The sequence below is a fragment of the Aulonocara sp. 'chitande type north' Nkhata Bay genome, linkage group LG7 (assembly GCF_057382095.1).
Source record: "Aulonocara sp. 'chitande type north' Nkhata Bay isolate Kocher_YH1m ecotype deep benthic linkage group LG7, A_spYH_male_GT1.1, whole genome shotgun sequence".
NCBI classification, from domain to species: domain Eukaryota; kingdom Metazoa; phylum Chordata; class Actinopteri; order Cichliformes; family Cichlidae; genus Aulonocara; species Aulonocara sp. 'chitande type north' Nkhata Bay.
Genome location: NC_141350.1, coordinates 27,598,583 through 27,619,848, shown reverse-complemented (window position 1 = coordinate 27,619,848; position 21,266 = coordinate 27,598,583). Strand labels below are relative to the sequence as shown.

General features: G+C 41.6%; 1 protein-coding gene across 1 annotated transcript; it reads left to right on the top strand.

The window, feature by feature from the left end:
* Positions 1 to 1,377: 1,377 nt before the first annotated feature.
* On the top strand, positions 1,378 to 19,687 carry dnaaf4 (dynein axonemal assembly factor 4). The gene is made up of 9 exons (XM_086299778.1): positions 1,378 to 1,723; positions 5,957 to 6,104; positions 8,500 to 8,630; positions 8,720 to 8,936; positions 9,511 to 9,656; positions 12,482 to 12,591; positions 13,040 to 13,193; positions 18,562 to 18,667; positions 18,895 to 19,687. The coding sequence occupies exons 1-9, from the start codon at positions 1,601 to 1,603 to the stop codon at positions 19,017 to 19,019; spliced, it is 1,260 nt and encodes a 419-aa protein (XP_086155904.1). The 5' UTR covers positions 1,378 to 1,600; the 3' UTR covers positions 19,020 to 19,687.
* The last annotated feature ends 1,579 nt before the right edge of the window (positions 19,688 to 21,266 follow it).

The following is a 21,266-nucleotide window of genomic DNA, read 5'->3' as shown; positions in this document are numbered from 1 at the left end:
CAGAGTTAAACATGACTCATTGGAGCGCAGGTGAGCTTGTAAAGGTTTTGGCAGAAGCAATGTCAGCTAATAGACTACCTATCCCAGAGCCCTCTGTATTTAGTGGGCATTCACTTAAGTCTAAGCATTGGAAAGCATCTTTTCAGACTCCAATGTTGTGAAGGAACATTTCCACTGCAGAAAAGATATTTGTCTTACAGAAGTATGTTGGCAGCTGTGTTAAAGAAGCCTTAGATGGGTATTTTCTGATTGGCTCTGAATATCCATATGAGGCAGCATGAACGTTATGGAGAGCCTTTTGTCAATAGCTAACGCCTTTAGGGACAATTTACACTCTTGGCCAAAGGTCACAGGAAAAGATGTATTGCATGTAATCCCATTACATCATACCAAGCCATAAGACAAAGTGACTTTAACAAATCAAACACAAAACCTCAACCTAGTATCTGTAAAATGCTCATTTCTGCCTCTAAGCATGGGTCAGTTGGTGAGGTATGTTTTATATGTTATATAGATAATTTTATGTCTCTATTTTACCCATTTTACTATTGTTGTTTTATGTTGTTAATTGTATGTTGTGTTTTAGCTCAATCAGTTTGTGATCAAGGTCATGCTTTAACAATATCATCCCCATGATCCTGATCACCAGTGACAAGGTAACTGAAACCAGATAATGTAATGATACCCTCGGTATGTTGAATTTGCTCTGTAGCATACGGCACTAGTCTTTACTCCAGCCACCTTCATTTGCTGTTTGCTACTGCTCTAGACAGCCTTCAGTGACTAACTTGAGTATTTAAGACTATCTTATTAGTTAGCCTAGGGAAACGTTTAGGTTGCATTGGGTCATTATCCATTTGCACCGTCAAGCACCATCTGAATAGTTTTGTAGCATTTAGCTGAATCTGAGAAGACAGGAGCTGATTAACAGTAACAACCTTTGAAGTGAGTTATGAGAACCACTGAGTCTGGGTCTGGTAGCTTCTCCTCTTTGAAAGGAGATCTTAGAGTTAAGCTTCAGTGAAAAAACTTTCTATTAAATTAACCTCAAAGATGAGGTTGTTATGAAAGAGCATTAGGGCCACTGGCAAACAAAATTTGTGTGAGTCTTTTGTTTGGGGTTTTTGTTGTTGTTTGTTTGTTTGTTTTCCAGAATTCTAAGGGGGAAAAAGCCTGAATTCTCCGTGTCCAATCCAGTTGAAGAAACAGATTTTTTTTCAGGATTCTGGAAATACAACAACAACAAACAAATAGAAATGATTCCCCCACTTTTTTGTCAGCACCTTTAATCCTCTTACGTAGGTTGAGTGCACTTCCTGTGAAAGGTTATGGATTTCGGCTTTGTGGATTTTTATAGAAGAATATATAAAAATGTTTAATGCATTGTGGTTATGCGTTACGAATTTCAGTTTAGGTTTTTCCGACAAACTCAAAGTCAGCATTTTGTTTATGGTTACCATAGTAACATGGCGAGGTGCGACGGGACTTCACGTCGGACACGTTTATGAAAGGAAATAGAGCGATTTTTTTTAATCAAAGCACAACCTTCTGGCTCTTCTAAAATCAGGTGAATCAAACAGTGAGCTCAGTTGTCCCAAAAATGCCTCTGGTCGTGATGGACTACGTCTGGACCCAGACGGAGACGACGCTTTACATTAATGTGCCTCTAAAAGGAACGAATGCCGGGAAGGTAGACATTGTCTGTACGGAGGATTACCTCAAGGTAAAGTTCTGAATAAAGGAGTTTTGTATTTTTACTGTTTGTGTATCAAATACTATATCTATGGGACTCGTCTCAGTCAGAGACTAAGCTAGACTGCATAGCATTTTTTTTCTATGTCACACAGAATTGAGACATATTGAAACGATGTACGGCAGTTTGATCAAGTTTGTGAGCAGCAGCCAACTCAGCTGCCGTATATATTTTCGAGCGCTTTTATCAATGCTTTTGTTGCCATCTACGTGAAAAGGAAAAGAAGGAAAAGAAATATATAAATATAAATTGACATGACCATATTAAGCTTTCTGCATGAGTTTTTCCAAATGCATCATTAAAGCCCCCCCTCCCAACCGGATATTTTTCTACCGTCCCCCTCTGTCTGCATAAAAGCAGTGTCGGAACACACTGTACCATACCCTCGAGAAAAAGGCAAATAACAATGGAAGAGAGACAGACCATCATAACACTTAAAAATGTAGGTCTTTCCTATAGAGAAATTGCAAGAAAGTCAAAGTGTCACTGAGTACAGTTTCCTTCACCATCAAAAGGCATTTAAAAACTGGGGCACACTCTGATAGGAATAGGTCTGGCAGACCCAAAGCCACAACTGAACCAGAGGACAAGTTTCTGAGAGTTAACAGCTTGCGTGATAGGACAACAGCTTCAAGCACAGCTTAATAGTGGTTGTAGTAAACAAGTCTTAGTTTCAACTGAGAAGAGAAGAGTTCAAGCTGCAGGTTTGACGGACGAGTTGCAGCAAGAAAAAGCCATTGCTAAGACATCATAATAATTATATATATATATATATATATATATATATATATATATATATATATATATACAGGGAGTGCAGAATTATTAGGCAAATGAGTATTTTGTCCACATCATCCTCTTCATGCATGTTGTCTTACTCCAAGCTGTATAGGCTCGAAAGCCTACTACCAATTAAGCATATTAGGTGATGTGCATCTCTGTAATGAGAAGGGGTGTGGTCTAATGACATCAACACCCTATATCAGGTGTGCATAATTATTAGGCAACGTCCTTTCCTTTGGCAAAATGGGTCAAAAGAAGGACTTGACAGGCTCAGAAAAGTCAAAAATAGTGAGATATCTTGCAGAGGGATGCAGCAGTCTCAAAATTGCAAAGCTTCTGAAGCGTGATCATCCAACAATCAAGCGTTTCATTCAAAATAGTCAACAGGGTCGCAAGAAGCGTGTGGAAAAACCAAGGCGCCAAATAACTGCCCATGAACTGAGAAAAGTCAAGCGTGCAGCTGCCAAGATGCCACTTGCCACCAGTTTGGCCATATTTCAGAGCTGCAACATCACTGGAGTGCCCAAAAGCACAAGGTGTGCAATACTCAGAGACATGGCCAAGGTAAGAAAGGCTGAAAGACGACCACCACTGAACAAGACACACAAGCTGAAACGTCAAGACTGGGCCAAGAAATATCTCAAGACTGGTTTTTCTAAGGTTTTATGGACTGATGAAATGAGAGTGAGTCTTGATGGGCCAGATGGATGGGCCCGTGGCTGGATTGGTAAAGGGCAGAGAGCTCCAGTCCGACTCAGACGCCAGCAAGGTGGAGGTGGAGTACTGGTTTGGGCTGGTATCATCAAAGATGAGCTTGTGGGGCCTTTTCGGGTTGAGGATGGAGTCAAGCTCAACTCCCAGTCCTACTGCCAGTTTCTGGAAGACACCTTCTTCAAGCAGTGGTACAGGAAGAAGTCTGCATCCTTCAAGAAAAACATGATTTCCATGCAGGACAATGCTCCATCACACGCGTCCAAGTACTCCACAACGTGGCTGGCAAGAAAGGGTATAAAAGAAGAAAAACTAATGACATGGCCTCCTTGTTCACCTGATCTGAACCCCATTGAGAACCTGTGGTCCATCATCAAATGTGAGATTTACAAGGAGGGAAAACAGTACACCTCTCTGAACAGTGTCTGGGAGGCTGTGGTTGCTGCTGCACGCAATGTTGATGGTGAACAGATCAAAACACTGACAGAATCCATGGATGGCAGGCTTTTGAGTGTCCTTGCAAAGAAAGGTGGCTATATTGGTCGCTGATTTGTTTTTGTTTTGTTTTTGAATGTCAGAAATGTATATTTGTGAATGTGGAGATGTTATATTGGTTTTACTGGTAAAAATAAATAATTGAAATGGGTATATATTTGTTTTTTGTTAAGTTGCCTAATAATTATGCACAGTAATAGTCACCTGCACACACAGATATCCCCCTAAAATAGCTAAAACTAAAAACAAACTAAAAACTACTTCCAAAAACATTCAGCTTTGATATTAATGAGTTTTTTGGGTTCATTGAGCACATGGTTGTTGTTCAATAATAAAATTATTCCTCAAAAATACAACTTGCCTAATAATTCTGCACTCCCTGTACAGTGGGGCAAAAAAGTATTTAGTCAGCCACCGATTGTGCAAGTTCCTCCACCTAAAATGATGTCAGAGGTCAGTAATTTGCACCAGAGGTACACTTCAACTGTGAGAGACAGAATGTGAAAAAAAAATCCATGAATCCACATGGTAGGATTTGTAAAGAATTTATTCGTAAATCAGGGTGGAAAATAAGTATTTGGTCAATAACAAAAATACAACTCAATACTTTGTAACATAACCTTTGTTGGCAATAACAGAGGTCAAACGTTTACTATAGGTCTTTACCAGGTTTGCACACACAGTAGCTGGTATTTTGGCCCATTCCTCCATGCAGATCTTCTCGAGAGCAGTGATGTTTTGGGGCTGTCGCCGAGCAACACGGACTTTCAACTCCCGCCACAGATCTTCTATGGGGTTGAGGTCTGGAGACTGGCTAGGCCACTCCAGGACTTTCAAATGCTTCTTACGGAGCCACTCCTTTGTTGCCCGGGTGGTGTGTTTTGGATCATTGTCATGTTGGAAGACCCAGCCTCGTTTCATCTTCAAAGTTCTCACTGATGGAAGGAGGTTTTGGCTCAAAATCTCACGATACATGGCCCCATTCATTCTGTCCTTAACACGGATCAGTCGTCCTGTCCCCTTGGCAGAAAAACAGCCCCATAGCATGATGTTTCCACCCCCATGCTTCACAGTAGGTATGGTGTTCTTGGGATGCAACTCAGTATTCTTCTTCCTCCAAACACGACGAGTGGAGTTTATACCAAAAAGTTCTACTTTGGTTTCATCTGACCACATGACATTCTCCCAATCCTCTGCTGTATCATCCATGTGCTCTCTGGCAAACTTCAGACGGGCCTGGACATGCACTGGCTTCAGCAGCGGAACACGTCTGGCACTGCGGGATTTGATTCCCTGCCGTTGTAGTGTGTTACTGATGGTGACCTTTGTTACTTTGGTCCCAGCTCTCTGCAGGTCATTCACCAGGTCCCCCCGTGTGGTTCTGGGATCTTTGCTCACCGTTCTCATGATCATTTTGACCCCACGGGATGAGATCTTGCGTGGAGCCCCAGATCGAGGGAGATTATCAGTGGTCTTGTATGTCTTCCATTTTCTGATGATTGCTCCCACAGTTGATTTTTTCACACCAAGCTGCTTGCCTATTGTAGATTCACTCTTCCCAGTCTGGTGCAGGTCTACAATACTTTTCCTGGTGTCCTTCGAAAGCTCTTTGGTCTTGGCCATGGTGGAGTTTGGAGTCTGACTGTTTGAGGCTGTGGACAGGTGTCTTTTATACAGATGATGAGTCCAAACAGGTGCCATTCATACAGGTAACGAGTGGGGGACAGAAAAGCGTCTTACAGAAGACGTTACAGGTCTGTGAGAGCCAGAGATTTTCCTTGTTTGAGGTGACCAAATACTTATTTTCCACCCTGATTTACGAATAAATTCTTTACAAATCCTACCATGTGGATTCATGGATTTTTTTTTCACATTCTGTCTCTCACAGTTGAAGTGTACCTCTGGTGCAAATTACTGACCTCTGTCATCATTTTAAGTGGGGGAACTTGCACAATCGGTGGCTGACTAAATACTTTTTTGCCCCACTGTATGTATGTGTATATATATATATATATATATATATATATATATATATATATATATATATATGTATGTATGTATGTATGTATGTATGTATGTATGTATAAAAAAAATATATATCTGTACATATAAATTCAAAATTCAATTCAAATTAATCGCTAAACAAGAACCAGAAGATGGTCTTACATTTCTCTTAACAACAATTCTTACAGTATAATATGTATTCATTCACAGGTGCATTTCCCGCCTTATCTGTTTGAAGCCTTCTTGTTTGAGCCTGTTGATGATGACAGAATCGCAGTAAGGGTTGCAAATGGATGTGCAGTCATCACTTTGCCAAAAAGGACCAACAAAGTGTGGAAGCATCTGATGATAAGTACGGGTAAGAGCTTCAACTTGTGGTCATTTCAGTAAACAACAAGGCTCTGGTCTTCTGAACCCATGATAATGTATCATAATACATTTGTACATGTGACAGTTCAAGAAGAGACAGAGTTGGTCATGCAGCAGTCCTGAAGTTTTTGATGTGGTAAGCTGGATGTTTTCCTGTGAACAGTGTCTCTTGAGGGCTTTTATCTGGCAATTACAAGCTTGTAAAATTATGTAAAATTGACTTGAAACACTTCCTGTATTAAGGCTAATTTACATCATGGAGCCCTGGTTTCATAAACTGACAAGGATATAAAACTTACTGTGTAGCTGGATTTAAAACATAAGTGCTGAAAGTTAAAGTTATCAAAACATGTTTAGCATGACATCATTGGATTCCCAATTATGCCTCGATAAGAAACATAGTTATGTTTGTAGTGTGAGGCACATGTAGTAACCTGATATGTTGTTAACTGTTTGAGTGTTCTTGGGATAGAGAGACTATTTTATTGCATAAAATAGCGCTGATCACATCAGCTGATTGCACCTCTCTGTACATCCAGCCACACAAGGAAAAAACAGTTTCTGGCTCCAGCTTGTCCATCCAGCGAACCACCTGTCACCTGACTCAAACAGGCTCCCCTCCACACTGTTCTGATTCATAAAATGGTTTATAAAAACGAAAATTATGGCTAACAGGTGGATTTTTCTGTCTCAGTGCAGCTAGTCCAATGAAGAAACGCTTACTGCTTAAGAGACAGAGTGAAAGTGAACAGTATATTCTTGGTTTCTTAAGATAAACATTGTTGCAGCTCGGGGCAGTACAAAGGTGGCCCCCTAAGGCCCCCTAAGGGGTCACCTTTGTACTGCCTTCCCTTGTCTTCCCTTGGGTTATTGGTTCTGTTAAAATTAGCTAACATAAACTAATGTGAGTGTATTGACTGCAACCAACCAAGAAACCTGATGATGTCATGTTCTGTACTAGCACAAGATGGCAGTAAACATTTTTTAAGAACTTAAACTCTAAGCACGTATTTCTTAAATCTAGTTACACAGGCAAGTGTTAAATCTATATCAGTTTTTGAGAGTGGGGTGTAAATTAGCCTTTATACATCTGACGTTGCTATCACTTGGTATAGCTACGTCTGTCATTACGGCCATCTTTCTCTGCTTGTCTATGTCTGGTTGGTTAGCCATCACCAGTTTGTGCATCTGTTATCTCATGAGACAACAAAGATCCATGAGTTGTGGCTTTCCTAGCGGCCTCTTCATGGTTCCCATTTATCTGCGGGATTCCCAGAATCCAACTATACTTCTAGCTGTACATCTGTCAGTGAGTCGATGTCTTTTTCACTCCTGGCATACAGCTTGATGCCATCCATGTAGGGGATATGGCTAACGACTGCTCCATTTCGTAGTCCATGATTGACAAAGTACAAACTGTTAATGTTGAAAACAACATGAAAACAATAGTAGTGTCCATAAAAACAATGACAAAAGCTATTATGGGTGGGGAAATGCATTACTGATTTGAGAGCTGCACTAAGAGTAGTGAGAATGTTTTTCTGCTGTGAAATCAAGAAAAACTGTGATACCAACTGGTAGGCTTATTTTTTCAAACAGTGCTTGTGCATTTTTGCAGGGGTTTTGTTAGGTAAGCCATGTCATTGTTTATCTCATTTTAAGACATGCTAAGTGCCATTTTCTATTATGTCCTGATATGTAAAACCTTAGAATTGAAAAAGAATGTAGCATCTTTTTAACATGACACACATAAATATGTGTCCGTTTATATTTGCACCAGAAAAAGAGCCACACACACTTCATTGGTTAACCAGCTGGTTGATTGGTTATAAGGTTCTTCTCCTCAGATATTTTATTTGCCAGATACTTTGGTAAATATCTCATCCCCGGGATGATCATTCTTATAGATTAATAAAAAAAATAAAAATAAGAAATGCTAAAATTAATCACCAAATATACCAGGTGAGGTATAGGTGTGGGAGACACTGAACTAGTCACTGGAGCTCATATTAAGCTGCTATTTCTTTACCCTTAGACACTAGAGGGAGAGCATTATCCCGAGCTTTGTTTTGCTCTTCAAAATGCTTCAAATCACATCAGGAGTGTTTTAGAAGTTTGTTCCTTGTTTGTTCCTCTGCTGATGCTCTGTGCACAGCTTCTATCAAAATTGGAAATCACTGCATATTTTTCTACCCTTTCTGTGCCCTGCCTGTTCAGTATTCATAAACGTGTTGGGCACATGAAGTTACTTCAGCTTTAGTATTACTTCAGTTCAGTTGTTGATAGATATTCGCCCAGTTGCCCAACCAACCCTAGCAGGCTTTACTTGGGATTTTAATCTTAGTGAAATTACTTGATTAAATTAAGTTCATAATGTTTTTCAGATAATAAAGAAAAAATGGAGATCAGACAGAGGGCCCTGTTAAAATACCACGAAAAGCTTTCTTCAGAGTCTAGAAACAAGGCAGCAAAACAACAAGAAGAGAACAAATATGCTCTGGAGACAGTGATAAAGGTAATTTTCCACTCTGTTTAATCACCAAATTCTCCTGTTTGATCCTGAAAAGAGCCTCTAGTGTTTTGTTATATTTTCCTTGAGTTCAGCTTGAAAAAGAGGAACGCGACAGTATCCAGAAGATAAAGGACACAGAACAAGAGAAAACCACACAAGAGTTGGCTGCATGGCATTTCAGACAACAACAAAAAGCAGAGCAGGATGTCCAGCTAAAATTGCAAAATCAAAAAGCCAAAGCACGCCAACTAAGAACAGAGACAGAGAGGCAAAAATGTGGACCTCCCAACCAAGAAAAAATGAAATTGGGTGAGTAAAAAAAAAACACAAATAAACAAAAAAGCAGGAAATGCAACTCTTGAGGTGACATAGGCAGCATTCACCTAGGATGTTTTGCAAGGACAGGAAAAACTATGCAAGCACATGGCGAGCCTGCAGTCCACGGAAAGGGCCTCCAACTGGGTTTGAACCCAGGACCCTCTTGCTCTGAATTAACATTGTTAACCTCAAGCCATCATTACACTTCTTTTAGGTAGCATGGTGTCATGGTTAGAGCTGTTGCCTCATAGCAAGAAGGTTCCTGGTTTGAGTCTCAGCTCCACACAGAAAGACTCCCAGAGTTTTTCTGTGTGGGGTTTGCATCTTATCCTGTGTCTGCCTTCCTCTGAGTACTTCAGCTTTACCACATAGTCCAAAAACATGTATATTAGGTTAATTGGTAATTATAAATTGGCCATGGATGTGAGGTAGGCAAAGTGCTTAAAGTGAAGCTTCATAGAATGACAAATGGTCCAATTTTGTCTTGCAGTCTACATTGTTTTTTCCTGGTGCTTAGATTTGGCGTTATACAGGCTGATATTAATGAACATACTCCTGCTTGCAGATCAAAGAAGCAACAGTAATGCAAAGAGCAAGAAAGCCCAACATGAACTCCCTCCTCCAAGACTCAGTGGAAACATTCAAGTTACATTCACCCCAAGAATCTTTCCAACAGCTCTCAGAGAGTCCAGACTTCCAGAGGAGGAGGAGGTGAGTTCCTGAATGCTGTGAAAACCAATACCACCACCAAAAAGAATTATGGAGTATGGAGTTTAAATAACCACTTTAAGAGAGTATTTGAACAACAATACAATGGACTGTGGCTCCAGTCTAAGAGTTAGGATTTTAATCACACTTAACATACATATGTACAGAGTGTAGCAAATAAATTATTGCATGATCATTTATATAATACAAAATGTGGTTGTTCATTCAGGTATTTGGATAACTGTACACTCCCTTGGTCCCCAAAGATAACATTAATCCACTGGGGGGGAAAAACTGAAATAGAAAAAAAATAATATGGAGTATTTTTGCATCTTAGCTGTACTGACTGTATGACAGATGGATGCCATGGCTTCACTACTTCCCACTGTGCACTTGTGAGGGCTACCATGTGGAATTTTTTAAAGCCAGAATCTGCCCAGTAGGACTGAGATGCTGCGTCACACTCCCATCCACTCACACGCTGGTGACTGCAAAAGTGCCCCCATGCACTTCACACATGGGGTCTTTTAATGCACTGCATTAAAGGTTTGTTGTTGGCTAGTTAGCCATGCTACACACCTTTGTTGCTGTCATTATGTTTGAATAATTCATCACTCCTTAGTTTTTTTTATCCTCGTTTTATAACTGGAGACGACATCAACTGCACACTCCACAGAGGCCCAGAGTTACTGTAAATATCTGAATAATCTGCAAATTAGATGTTGTCTTTTGTGATTTGAACATAAGACTGGGGATGACATAAACAAAGAGAGTCCACAATATTATCAGCAGCTAAATTCACCCTGGGGAAAAACAAGCTGCAGAAACCATTAGGACCAAAGCTGGTCTGGATTTCCTGGGTTAAGGCCAGCTTGGTCCTAGTAGTATGAAGCTTGCTAAACAACAAAACAAACACTCCAGTTTACAATTCTTAATGTGTCTTTCTTTATAAGTTATATAGATGATTAATCCCTTTTTGCCTTTAGCTTTCTCAGTAAAACACCTACAGCTTTCACTGACAGTACATCATTTGGTACCTTTAGCTTTTTTTGATCAGTTAATTTATGAGTTATGACAAATTTACTCCAAGATTAAATGAGCATATATAGTGTGATTTATCTGTTATCACTGGATGGTTCTGAGGTCTGAATCTGAGGGCAGATCATATTACCACAAAGAAAAAAGAATCATCACCAAATGTCAAATGTGCAGTTCAGTTTATCTCTCAAACCGAAATAAAGTGGATCTTCACTCTACCGACAGGTAATGTTTTCTTCACATTTCGTGAGTCTACAGTTCTGCTGACAGCTGACATGTAAAAAAAAATATAAATAAATATAAACAGCTGGTGCTGAAAAATTAATTAGTGGAGAAATTAAACATACAATTTGTTTAAACACCAAATGTTTATATTTGGTTTCAGCACAGCATATTAGACTTTGTTATATTTTTCACACTTTTTTTTCCCCAATTAATCTTGTGTCTTTTATTTAGTTAAAATCAGTTGTGTTATCAAGAAACAGAAGTTACAAACTGGAAGTGATATTACAGCCAGTCATTGTGAAGAATACAGTGGCAACATTTTCAGTCCTCTCAGTACTTCATCTTCTGTTAAAACTGTGTTAAACGTGCTATTTATGAGGGATTGAAGTATACAATATTTTGAAACATTCAAACATACAGTAGGTTTTTTTTCAGGTTAATTTGATTGATAAGGATAAGGATAAGCTTTATTTGATATGCATGGATTAGTAAACTAACACCAGCTTTCCCCAACAGCTGACTGTTCATTTTAGCACGATAGCTAAGGACTAATTACTGATTAGCTTACAAACACCTTTAGCTTAACAAAAAAGGGTGATGATGCCACACGTCTTTCTGACAGTTAGTGCAGTTTACTGCAGAACACCTCAGGCTGTCAGTGTAGAGCAGACAGTCGCTGTCAAAGATGCAGGACTTACAGGCAAACTAAACAGGAAGTACGAGAAACACACACACTGAGACACATAACAGAGCGAGGGACGAGAGACAGAGGGTGAGAGACGCACACAGAGTCACAACTGGTAAAACAGACAACTAGGCAAACAAACATGAAGACAAGACTGACTAAACTGGGAAACAGTTTATACATACGTCTCATCCTTTGTATTTCCATACTTTTCTTTTTCTATGTATGGAAATACAAAGGATGAAACTAAAAAGCACAAGAAAACTAAACAATACCAAATAAAGACTAAGAAACGTGGAACATTATAACGATAAACAAGGTCCAAAAAGTCCAATAACCAAAACACTGGGTGGTACCCTAACATTTGACTCTGTTGGAAAGTAAATACTGGACCACCTCTCAAAATTCAGGCTTTATCTGCAGTTTCCAAGCAGAGATGCGCAGGTTTCTTAGTGATTGCAAAGCAACTTGGTGAAGCAACTTTTGATTTAGTTTGACAGTTTGACCCCAGTGTTATCTGCTAACATGGAAGACATGGGGTTTATGATTAATACTGCAGTCAGGCACCAGGGGGCAATAGAGATGCTTTGGATTCATTTTGGGGGAGCTGTCAGGTTGTACATGTTTTCTACAGTCACTGCTATTTGATCACTTATGTAGATCTGGCTTTTGTTTGTAAAACAGATAACATTACTGCTGGCCCTGCTATTGAGAATAATTTCAAATACTGAAGATCACCCAGTAGGATGGAAGACACACCTTTGTCACTTTTTTTATATGCTTTTTTTGTTTGTTTGTTTGTTTGTTTGTTTGTTTGTTTGTTTGTTTGTTTGTTTGTTTGTTTGTTTGTTTGTTTGTTTGTTTGTTTTTAACCAACTAGTGGCTGAGAAAACAAGCTGAAACCCGACGAAAAGTGAATGTGGATGTTGGTGAGCTAAAAGACCTGAAGGAAGAGGAGAGGAACCCTTACTGGTTAAAGGACAAAGGAGAGTGAGTGAAGTGTGTCAGCAAACAGAGTTTAGTTTAAAAAAACATTTAAATTATTTTTTTTATAATTTTTAGTAACTTTCAAGATTTTCTTTCCAATTTCAGTTCAGTTTAGTTTCCAGGGTGGATGTCCTTTTTTAGTCTGGTTATTATTAGTTTAGTGTTAGTTTGGGTTTTTTGATTTTGTTTTTTATTGATTGAAATATTTTCTAGGGGCAGAGTTTAACAAGCTCCAAAACATTTTTTAACAGTTTGACTGTTAACTAACTGTTTTCCTTACCTGTACTTTCAAAGTGTCTCTAAGGAGGTTTACTTTTTGTTATTTTTCTAAGTACAAACTATTGTTATTTTTGGGGTAACTGAAATTTTTTTTTTTCGTGCTTAATTTCACTGTTTAATTAATTGTATTTTCCTTGTTATCAGCTCTGTTTAACAGAACTTTATTTTTTAGCAAATGTTTTGCCACTGGGGACTTCCTGGGAGCAGTGAATGCCTATAGCTTGGCTATCAGGGTTATGGGGAAGATCCCTGCTTTGCATTCGAACAGGGCCGCATGCCATCTGAAGTTAAGAAATTTTCACAAGGCCATTGAAGACTCCTCTCAGGTATTTTTTCTTTTATAGCTTTTTTAATTTTTACTTTTACCTTTTTTAGTCTTTTTTGTGATAGACAGGCAGAAAGCTGGGAGTTGCATTAAATGGCCTCAGAACAGATTTGAACTAGGATCACTGCATTATATCCTGTATTGCGAACAGTATTCGCTCATCAACCAATGTATATGAACTTACGTTTTAACATCCCAGTCTTAATCCATAGGGTTTGATATGATGATAAGGTCCCTTTGCTGATATAACAGCTTTAACTCTTCTGGGAAGGCTTTCCACAATGTTTAGGAGTGTGTTTATAGAAATTTTTGACCATTATTTCAAAAGTGCATTTATGAGTTCAGACATTAATTGGGAGTCAGCACAAGGATAAGTAGACCTGGGAAGAATTAGTCTCTGCACTAATTAATTACAAGGGTGTTCTGTACGTTGAGATCTGGACTCGCTGCAGGCCTATAAAGTTCTTCCACACCAAACATCTTCATCCATGTCTTTAAGGACCTTGGTTTGTGTGCTGGTGTGCAGTTATGTTGGAACACTTGGGGACCATCCCCAAACTGTTCTCATGAAGTTGGGAGCATGAAATTGCCCAAAATGTCTTAGTATGCTGAAGCATTAAGAGTTTCAACACCTGAAAAATAACCCCACACCATAATCCCGCCTTCACCAAACTTTACACTTGCAGTCAGACAAGTACTGTTCTGCTGACACAAACCAAAACTCATCCATCGGATTGCCAGATGGAGAAGGGGTGTCTGTGGTTTAGGGGGTAAACCAGGCCATCTACTATTCAGAAGGACCTTGGCTGCCTCGGTCTACATGACAATTATCCTTGGACAAGATACTAACCGCAAGGTATTCTCTGAAGCATCCAATGGGGTCAGGGTGTAGGTAGGATCCGGACCCAAACACGGGACTCTTCTGAGAGAAAATAGTGAATTTATTTACAGTGAAAAACAACAGGTAAAATATATACAAGTCCCGGCAAGGTGATCTTCTTCAAAATCCCCACACAGTGCTTGTGTCCGTGAACAGTGAAATGGCAAACTCCCATGCAAATAAGATGGCGCCGGTGAGGTCGGCTGCCGTCACGACTGCTCCGACCACTTTTTCTTTGTCTTTGCTTTTTAAGTTAGTTTTCAGCGTTTCTAAATCGGCAAAATCATCACCATTGGGTACATTAGGTATGACAGTGACACTCTTGTTTCTATTGGTATACAATGTACTCACAATTCGAAGTTTTTAACTCCGGATCCGAGCTGGCCGAGTGAGATCTCGAGGGAGAACAAAGGGAAGCGGCGGCGGCCTAGAGGGAAGCGAGCCGGCGTCAGGAACAGGCTGAGAGCTCGTGCACACCGCACACCTCTGCCTAGCATCCTGCTCGCCAACGTCCAGTCACTGGAGAACAAGCTTGACGACCTCAGGGCCAGGATAAAGTTCCAGAGAGACATTCGGGACTGCAATCTCCTCTGCTTCACCGAGACATGGCTGAACCCAGCGGTGCCGGACCACGCCATCCAGCCGGCCGAGTTCTTCTCGGTTCACCGCATGGACAGGACACGGGACTCGGGGAAGTCAAGGGGAGGCGGCGTGTGTTTAATGGTGAACAACAACTGGTGCAACAGTGCGAACGTTGTTCCTCTCACACGCTCCTGCACACCAAATCTGGAACTACTGTCCATCATGTGTCGTCCTTTTTATCTACCTCGGGAATTTACATCGGTCATTGTAAGTGCCGTTTATATTCCACCACAAGCGGACACGGTCACCGCCTTATGCGAGCTGCATGAGGCACTCACACAGCACCAGACACAACACCGGGACGCTGCGCTTATTGTGACGGGGGACTTTAATAGCGCCAACCTCAAACGCGCAGCGCCGAACTTTTATCAACACATCACCTGCCCCACCAGGGGTGAAAGGACACTGGACCACTGCTACACTACGGTCAAGGACGGCTACAAGGCACAATCCCGCCCCCCGTTTGGCAAATCTGATCACGCCGCCATCTTCCTCATGCCAAAATACAAACAAAGGCTGAAACAGGAAGTTCCGGTTCAGAGGAAGGTCGCGCGCTGGACGGATCAATCGGTGGCCGCGTTACAGGACGCACTCGATGACGCAGACTGGGGCATGTTCAGAAACAGCTCCGACGATGACGTCAACGTGTTTACGGAAGCGGTTGTGGGATTCATCGGGAAACTAGCGGATGATACCATGGAGACAAAGACTATCACAACGTTTCCCAACCAGAAGCCGTGGGTGGATAAAACCATCCGCGACGCTCTGAGATCCCGCACCGCTGCCTACAACACGGGACTCATGACGGGGGACATGGACCCGTACAAAGCCGCGTCATATAACGTGCGGAGGGCGGTGAAAGAGGCGAAGCAGCGCTACGGGAGGAAACTAGAGTCACAACTCCAACAGAGTGACTCTAGGAGCCTGTGGCGGGGACTAAGGACAATAACGGACTATAAAGCACCAACAACCGGTATGACGAACGCGGCCGTGACTCTGGCAGACGAGCTGAACACTTTCTATGCTCGCTTCGAGGCTGCAGCTAAGGTCTCCAACAATGCTAGTGTTAGCGGCGCTAACGGCTGCAGACAGGAAGATACTGCCAGCACCGGAAACGTGCTCGTCATCTCCGAGCATGAAGTAAGGAGAGCCTTCAAGAGAGTGAACACCAGGAAAGCAGCAGGACCAGACGGCATCCCAGGTCGTATCCTCAGAGACTGCGCATACCAGCTAGCTCCTGTGTTCACTGAGATATTCAACATCTCTTTATCTCAGTCGGTGATCCCCACATGCTTCAAAGAGTCCATCATTGTTCCTGTCCCGAAGAAACCCCACCCTGCTTCTCTCAATGACTATCGCCCTGTAGCCCTCACCTCAGTAGTGATGAAGTGCTTTGAACGCCTGGTCAGAGACTTCATCATTTCTTCACTACCAGACACACTGGACCCACTACAGTTCGCTTACCGTCCAAATCGTTCCACAGACGATGCCATCTCTCATCTCCTCCACACATCACTCACTCACTTGAACACTAGAAGGGGGAATTATGTTAAAATGCTCTTCATAGACTACAGCTCTGCATTTAACACCATAATTCCCTCCACACTCACCACCAAGCTGGAGCATCTGGGACTCAGCTCATCTATGTGTCAGTGGATCTCCAACTTCCTAACTGGCAGACCACAGGCAGTAAGGATGGGCAGACATGTCTCAGCCTCCACCACTCTCAGCACTGGAGCCCCCCAGGGGTGTGTTCTGAGCCCCCTGCTGTACTCTTTGTACACATATGACTGTGTGGCCACTACCAGCTCCACCACCATCATCAAGTTTGCTGACGACACCGTCGTGGTGAGCCTGATCTCTGATAACAACGAGACGGCCTACCTGAAGGAGATTAGGAATCTGGAGAACTGGTGCCAGAGGAACAACCTCCTTCTAAACGTCAGTAAGACAAAGGAGCTGATAGTGGACTTCAGCACTAAGCAGGAGAGGAACTACCAGACCCCCGTCATCAACGAGTGCCCAGTGGAGAGAGTGGACAGCTTCAAATACCTCGGAGTTCACATCACGCAGGACCTGTCATGGTCCTGTCACATCAACACTGTGGTGAAAAAGGCCCGACAGCGTCTCTACCACCTCAGACGCTTGAGAGACTTCCAACTGCCCTCCAAGGTGCTCAGGAACTTTTACTCGTGCACCATAGAGAGCATCCTGGCGGGAAACATCTTAACCTGGTTCGGGAACAGCACCATGCAGGACAGACGAGCTCTAGAGAGGGTTGTGCGGTCAGCTGAGCGCACCATCCGCTCCGAGCTCCCTGACCTGCACTCAATCTACAGCAGGCGGTGCTGGACCAAGGCCAGGAAGATCGTGAAGGACCTCAGCCATCCCAACAACAGACTGTTCTCTCTGCTGAGGTCAGGAAAGCGATTCCGCTCCCTGAAGACCAACACAGAGAGACTGAGGAGGAGCTTCTTCCCGCAGGCGATACGGTCTCTCAATCACACCACCACACAGTACTGACCCACACATACAGTTCTTACACACACTGGACTTTCTGGACATTGGTTTTGCACAACACTGGTCACTATATCCTTCATTTCCGGTTAATACTTGTACAGCTGCTGTTATTGTGTATATATTTATTTATATTTAGATTTCTTCATACATTCTTATATAGTTCTATATTGTGTATTGTGTATTTTGTTGTACAGTTATTTTATTTTCAACTTTAATTTATATATTTTATCTTATTCTTCCCAGTTAAATTTACCCTTCATTCTAATTTGTGTTGTACAGTTATTTCATTTTTAACCTTCATTTATATTTTATTCCTTCCTAGTTAAATTTACCCTTTTTAATTTTTCATATTTATTTCTTATCTTATTCATAGCCTTTTCCTTTTTTGTTTTCTTTAGGTCACGAGCAGTTGTCCAAGCATTTCACTACATATCGTACTGTGTATGACTGTGTACGTGACAAATAAAAAATTTGAATTTGAATTTGAATTTGAATCCGTGACTCTGCTCCTGTGAAAACACACTCTGCTCCCGATTCCTAGTGAAGATAAACACAGTGAGTTAGCTAGGCAATCCATCTCCAGAGCGAGGTTTTTCAAAAGCAAGTCCACGGCTGTACTGATGAGGTAAACTCAACGATCCAGCCACACTGTTAGGACGCTCTCAATCAGCTGCAGCTGGCGACAGCTGATGAGCGACAGGTTTGGCTGCCTCCACAGCAGGAACACTTTTGGATCGAATGATCATTGGGGATCCTAAACTTCCGGGAGCACGAACGTCAACATAAACACACATAACGGGGAAACGGGGAAAAGGAGGGAGAACAAAAAACACCACAAACATGGACACAACGGGCAGGTCTGCCGGTGAGAACTGCCAGACCATGACAATTGGAGTATGAGTGTGAATGTGTGAATCTTAGATACAAAGCACTCAAGTAAAAAAATTTGCTTTTATGAATGGGTGAAAGAGGCATGTTGTGTAAAGCACTTTGAGTGCTCCAGTGGAACATATAAAAGACCAATCCACTGCTCTAATGGTAAATAAACAGACTCTGCAGAACTTCTGTGTATCGGCTGACCCTGCTCGGTTGATTTACGTGGTCGGCCACTTTGTGGCTGAAGTTGCTGTTGTTCCCAGTGGCTTCCACTTTGTTATAAAACCACAAACATTGACTTTAGCAGCGAGAAAATTTCACAACTGGATTTGTTGCACAGGTGGACTGACAGATGCTCTGGATGGTCCAACTCTGACAATGAATGGTCAAGATTTATTTACTTTCCAGAGGAATAGCATACAGTAAACATCTGCCCACTTTTTTACTGCAGGCACTTGATCTGCTGACTCCACCAGTCCCTGCCAATGCAGCTGCCAGAGTTCGAGCTTTTGTCCGTCGAGGATCTGCCTTCTGCGAGCTGCAGGCCTATCCAGAAGGTTTGTTGCTTTAAAATGTCAATAAGTTGATGTGTTGCACTCAGTGATTTGTTTCGGACTTTACTTAGAACTTGTTAGCCATGACTCAAGGCTTGAGTTGTAACTTGCATGACAGTAACTTTGTCCTACCTAAGGGCAAGGGTAAGGTCAAATATGTGGAGCGTGTTTTTTACAGTGACTCAAAAGGTGTCCAGGTCTCAACTGATCTACCTACAATTTAATTTCAGGGCTCCAAGACTTCCTTGCTGCTCTGAAGATTGACCCTAATAATGAAGCGCTGTTGGTGGATACACAGAGAATCAGAGACATCATTCAAGGATCTGCTGTCAATCCTCCCAGTGAGACAGAGTGACACACGACATTTGCTTTGTACGTTATGTTCATGAAATGTTTTACAGAGGGCTGGTTTCAGGTTCTTTATTAAATATTAAAAATTCTTGTATTTTATTTACAAAGGTCATACATTTTTATCCATCCTTAGCTTTTAAATGTATTCTGTACATCCTTTGTAAACAACATCCTTTGAAAAATACAGACTTTTGAATTGTATCATAGGTAAAGCCAGGCTACTTTTGTAGTGTCTAGTGTCTCATTAAGTAATACCATTCTTAGTTTTAAATGATTTTCATGATCAGTTAATTGTATATTATATAAAATGTTGGGGGAAAAAAGAAATCCATGTTGATGTCATATTGTGTCCAGTAAAGTCCAGCATATTCAGTTCACAAAAATCCATTTTTTTTGTTTTGTATATCCAAGTCATGGTCACAGTGTCGCTGGAACTATTACAGTCATAGGGTAAGAGGCAGGTTACACCTTGGAGAGGTTGTTAGCTTGTTACAGGGTCAGAGTCACACATTACAAACAAACATTTATGCCACCAGCCAGTTTAGAAGCACCAGTTAAAAGGGAACAGTTAAACGTGAGCTTTTTAAAGGAATAGGTAAACTAAGGAATAGAGCAAGAGATAAATAATAATTAATAATTAAAGTGGTGTATAAACACACAGTAAGTGAAAAAGGTGACTGAAGAAGAAACAGTCACTACATCATGCACCAGCCAAGAGATATCTCTCCAGTGTGTCCAGGGTCTGCCCTGGAGGCTCCTTCTGGTGGGACATCCTCAGAACATCTCAGGCAGGAGGTACCCAGGAGGAATCCTTGTCAGTGTCACTTCTACTGGCTCATTTCGATGTGGAAGAATAGTGGTTCTACTCTGAGCCCCTCCAAAATGGCCAAGCTCCTCACCCTATCTCTAAGGGAGAGGCCAGCCTACCCTTCGAGAAAGCTCATTTCCACAGATTGTGCAGTCCCGATCAAAAGTTTAAGAACACTGGGAAAAATGGCAAAAAAATCATATTTTGCATAGTTGGATCTTAACAAGGTTCCAAGGAGAGCTTCAACATGCAACAAGAAGAAATCGAAGTGAGAGAAAACATTTTTTGAGCATACAATTTATTGAAAACAGCAAGGCCATGTCCACACTAATACGTTTATATTTGAAAAGACATCATTTTTCTCTCCTTTTTGGCCTTCCGTCCACACTGAGCTCTCCAAAGCGGATACATTTGAAAATGCCATTTTCACATCACAGTGTGGACTGCATAACCACAGGCTTCCGGAAACGATGACGCATTTTAGTCAAATGATGCAGTCATGTGACCAATTAAACTAAGACAGCGGAGGGCATTATACTGCATTTGTTTTGTTTGCTCTCAGATTTGACAGCACTAGACAAGATTAATATCAGTTTGTACATGCTCCAGATAGCTTTTCTTCAAATTCTTTAACTCTCACTCGCTTTTGCAACTTTGTACTTTTGTGTTACTCGCAGCGACAACTCCACCTCATTGTCAGACCATTTAAAAAACTCGGTGATTTTCTCAACATTTTAGCATGACCTTTCAAAGAGCCGGAAAGTAAATAAACAACAGACAGAAATGACGCAGGTCGAATTGTCCTTTGTTTCATGCATGCACAAAACAGGAATGTAAGCGTTTTCCGTCGTTTCGGTGTGGATAATAACTGTTCGGAAACGATTGAAAATGATAGTGTGGACGCGGAGCCTTTTTAGCCTTTTTCAAATTTATCCAGATTAGTGTACACGTAGCCTTAAACTGAAACAAGCTGTTGTACAGCTGATTAACAGTTTAGGACCACGCATCCAAAAAAAACCAGACTCCCCAGACTGCCGAAGCACCTTGCACAGAATACTCTGAGGGACACAGTCAAATGTCTTTTCCAAGTCCACAAAACGCATGTAGGGTGGTTGGGCAAACACCCAAGCTTCAGGAACTCATCCACTTACAGGCCCTGCAACCAAGGAGCTGTTTAGGTGCCTCCGCGACTTCACTCCTACCACCACCTAACAATGCCCTCAGTTGAAGCAACAGCAACACTCCACCATGTTGGTAGAGCAGGACTTTCCTGAGTCACCTGATGGTTTGCCATAATTGCTTTGAGGCCTTACGAAAGTCTCAAAGCAATTACTTAGGCCATAGAAAAACTTTTCTCCCACACCCAAGTTTTTGCTTCTCTGATGGCTCCCTTCACCTCTGGTGTCCACCAGCTTGCACCAACCACGTGCTAGGAGTAATTTA

What these genes read in the sequence shown, in the direction of transcription:
- dnaaf4 (XM_086299778.1), top strand. Translation starts at nt 1,601, where the DNA reads ATGCCTCTGGTCGTGATGGACTACGTCTGGACCCAGACGGAGACGACG. An exon ending in CCAAGAAAAAATGAAATTGG is followed by an intron (nt 8,937 to 9,510) that starts GTGAGTAAAAAA and finishes TCCTGCTTGCAG; the next exon opens with ATCAAAGAAGCAACAGTAAT. An exon ending in GCTGCAGGCCTATCCAGAAG is followed by an intron (nt 18,668 to 18,894) that starts GTTTGTTGCTTT and finishes ATTTAATTTCAG; the next exon opens with GGCTCCAAGACTTCCTTGCT.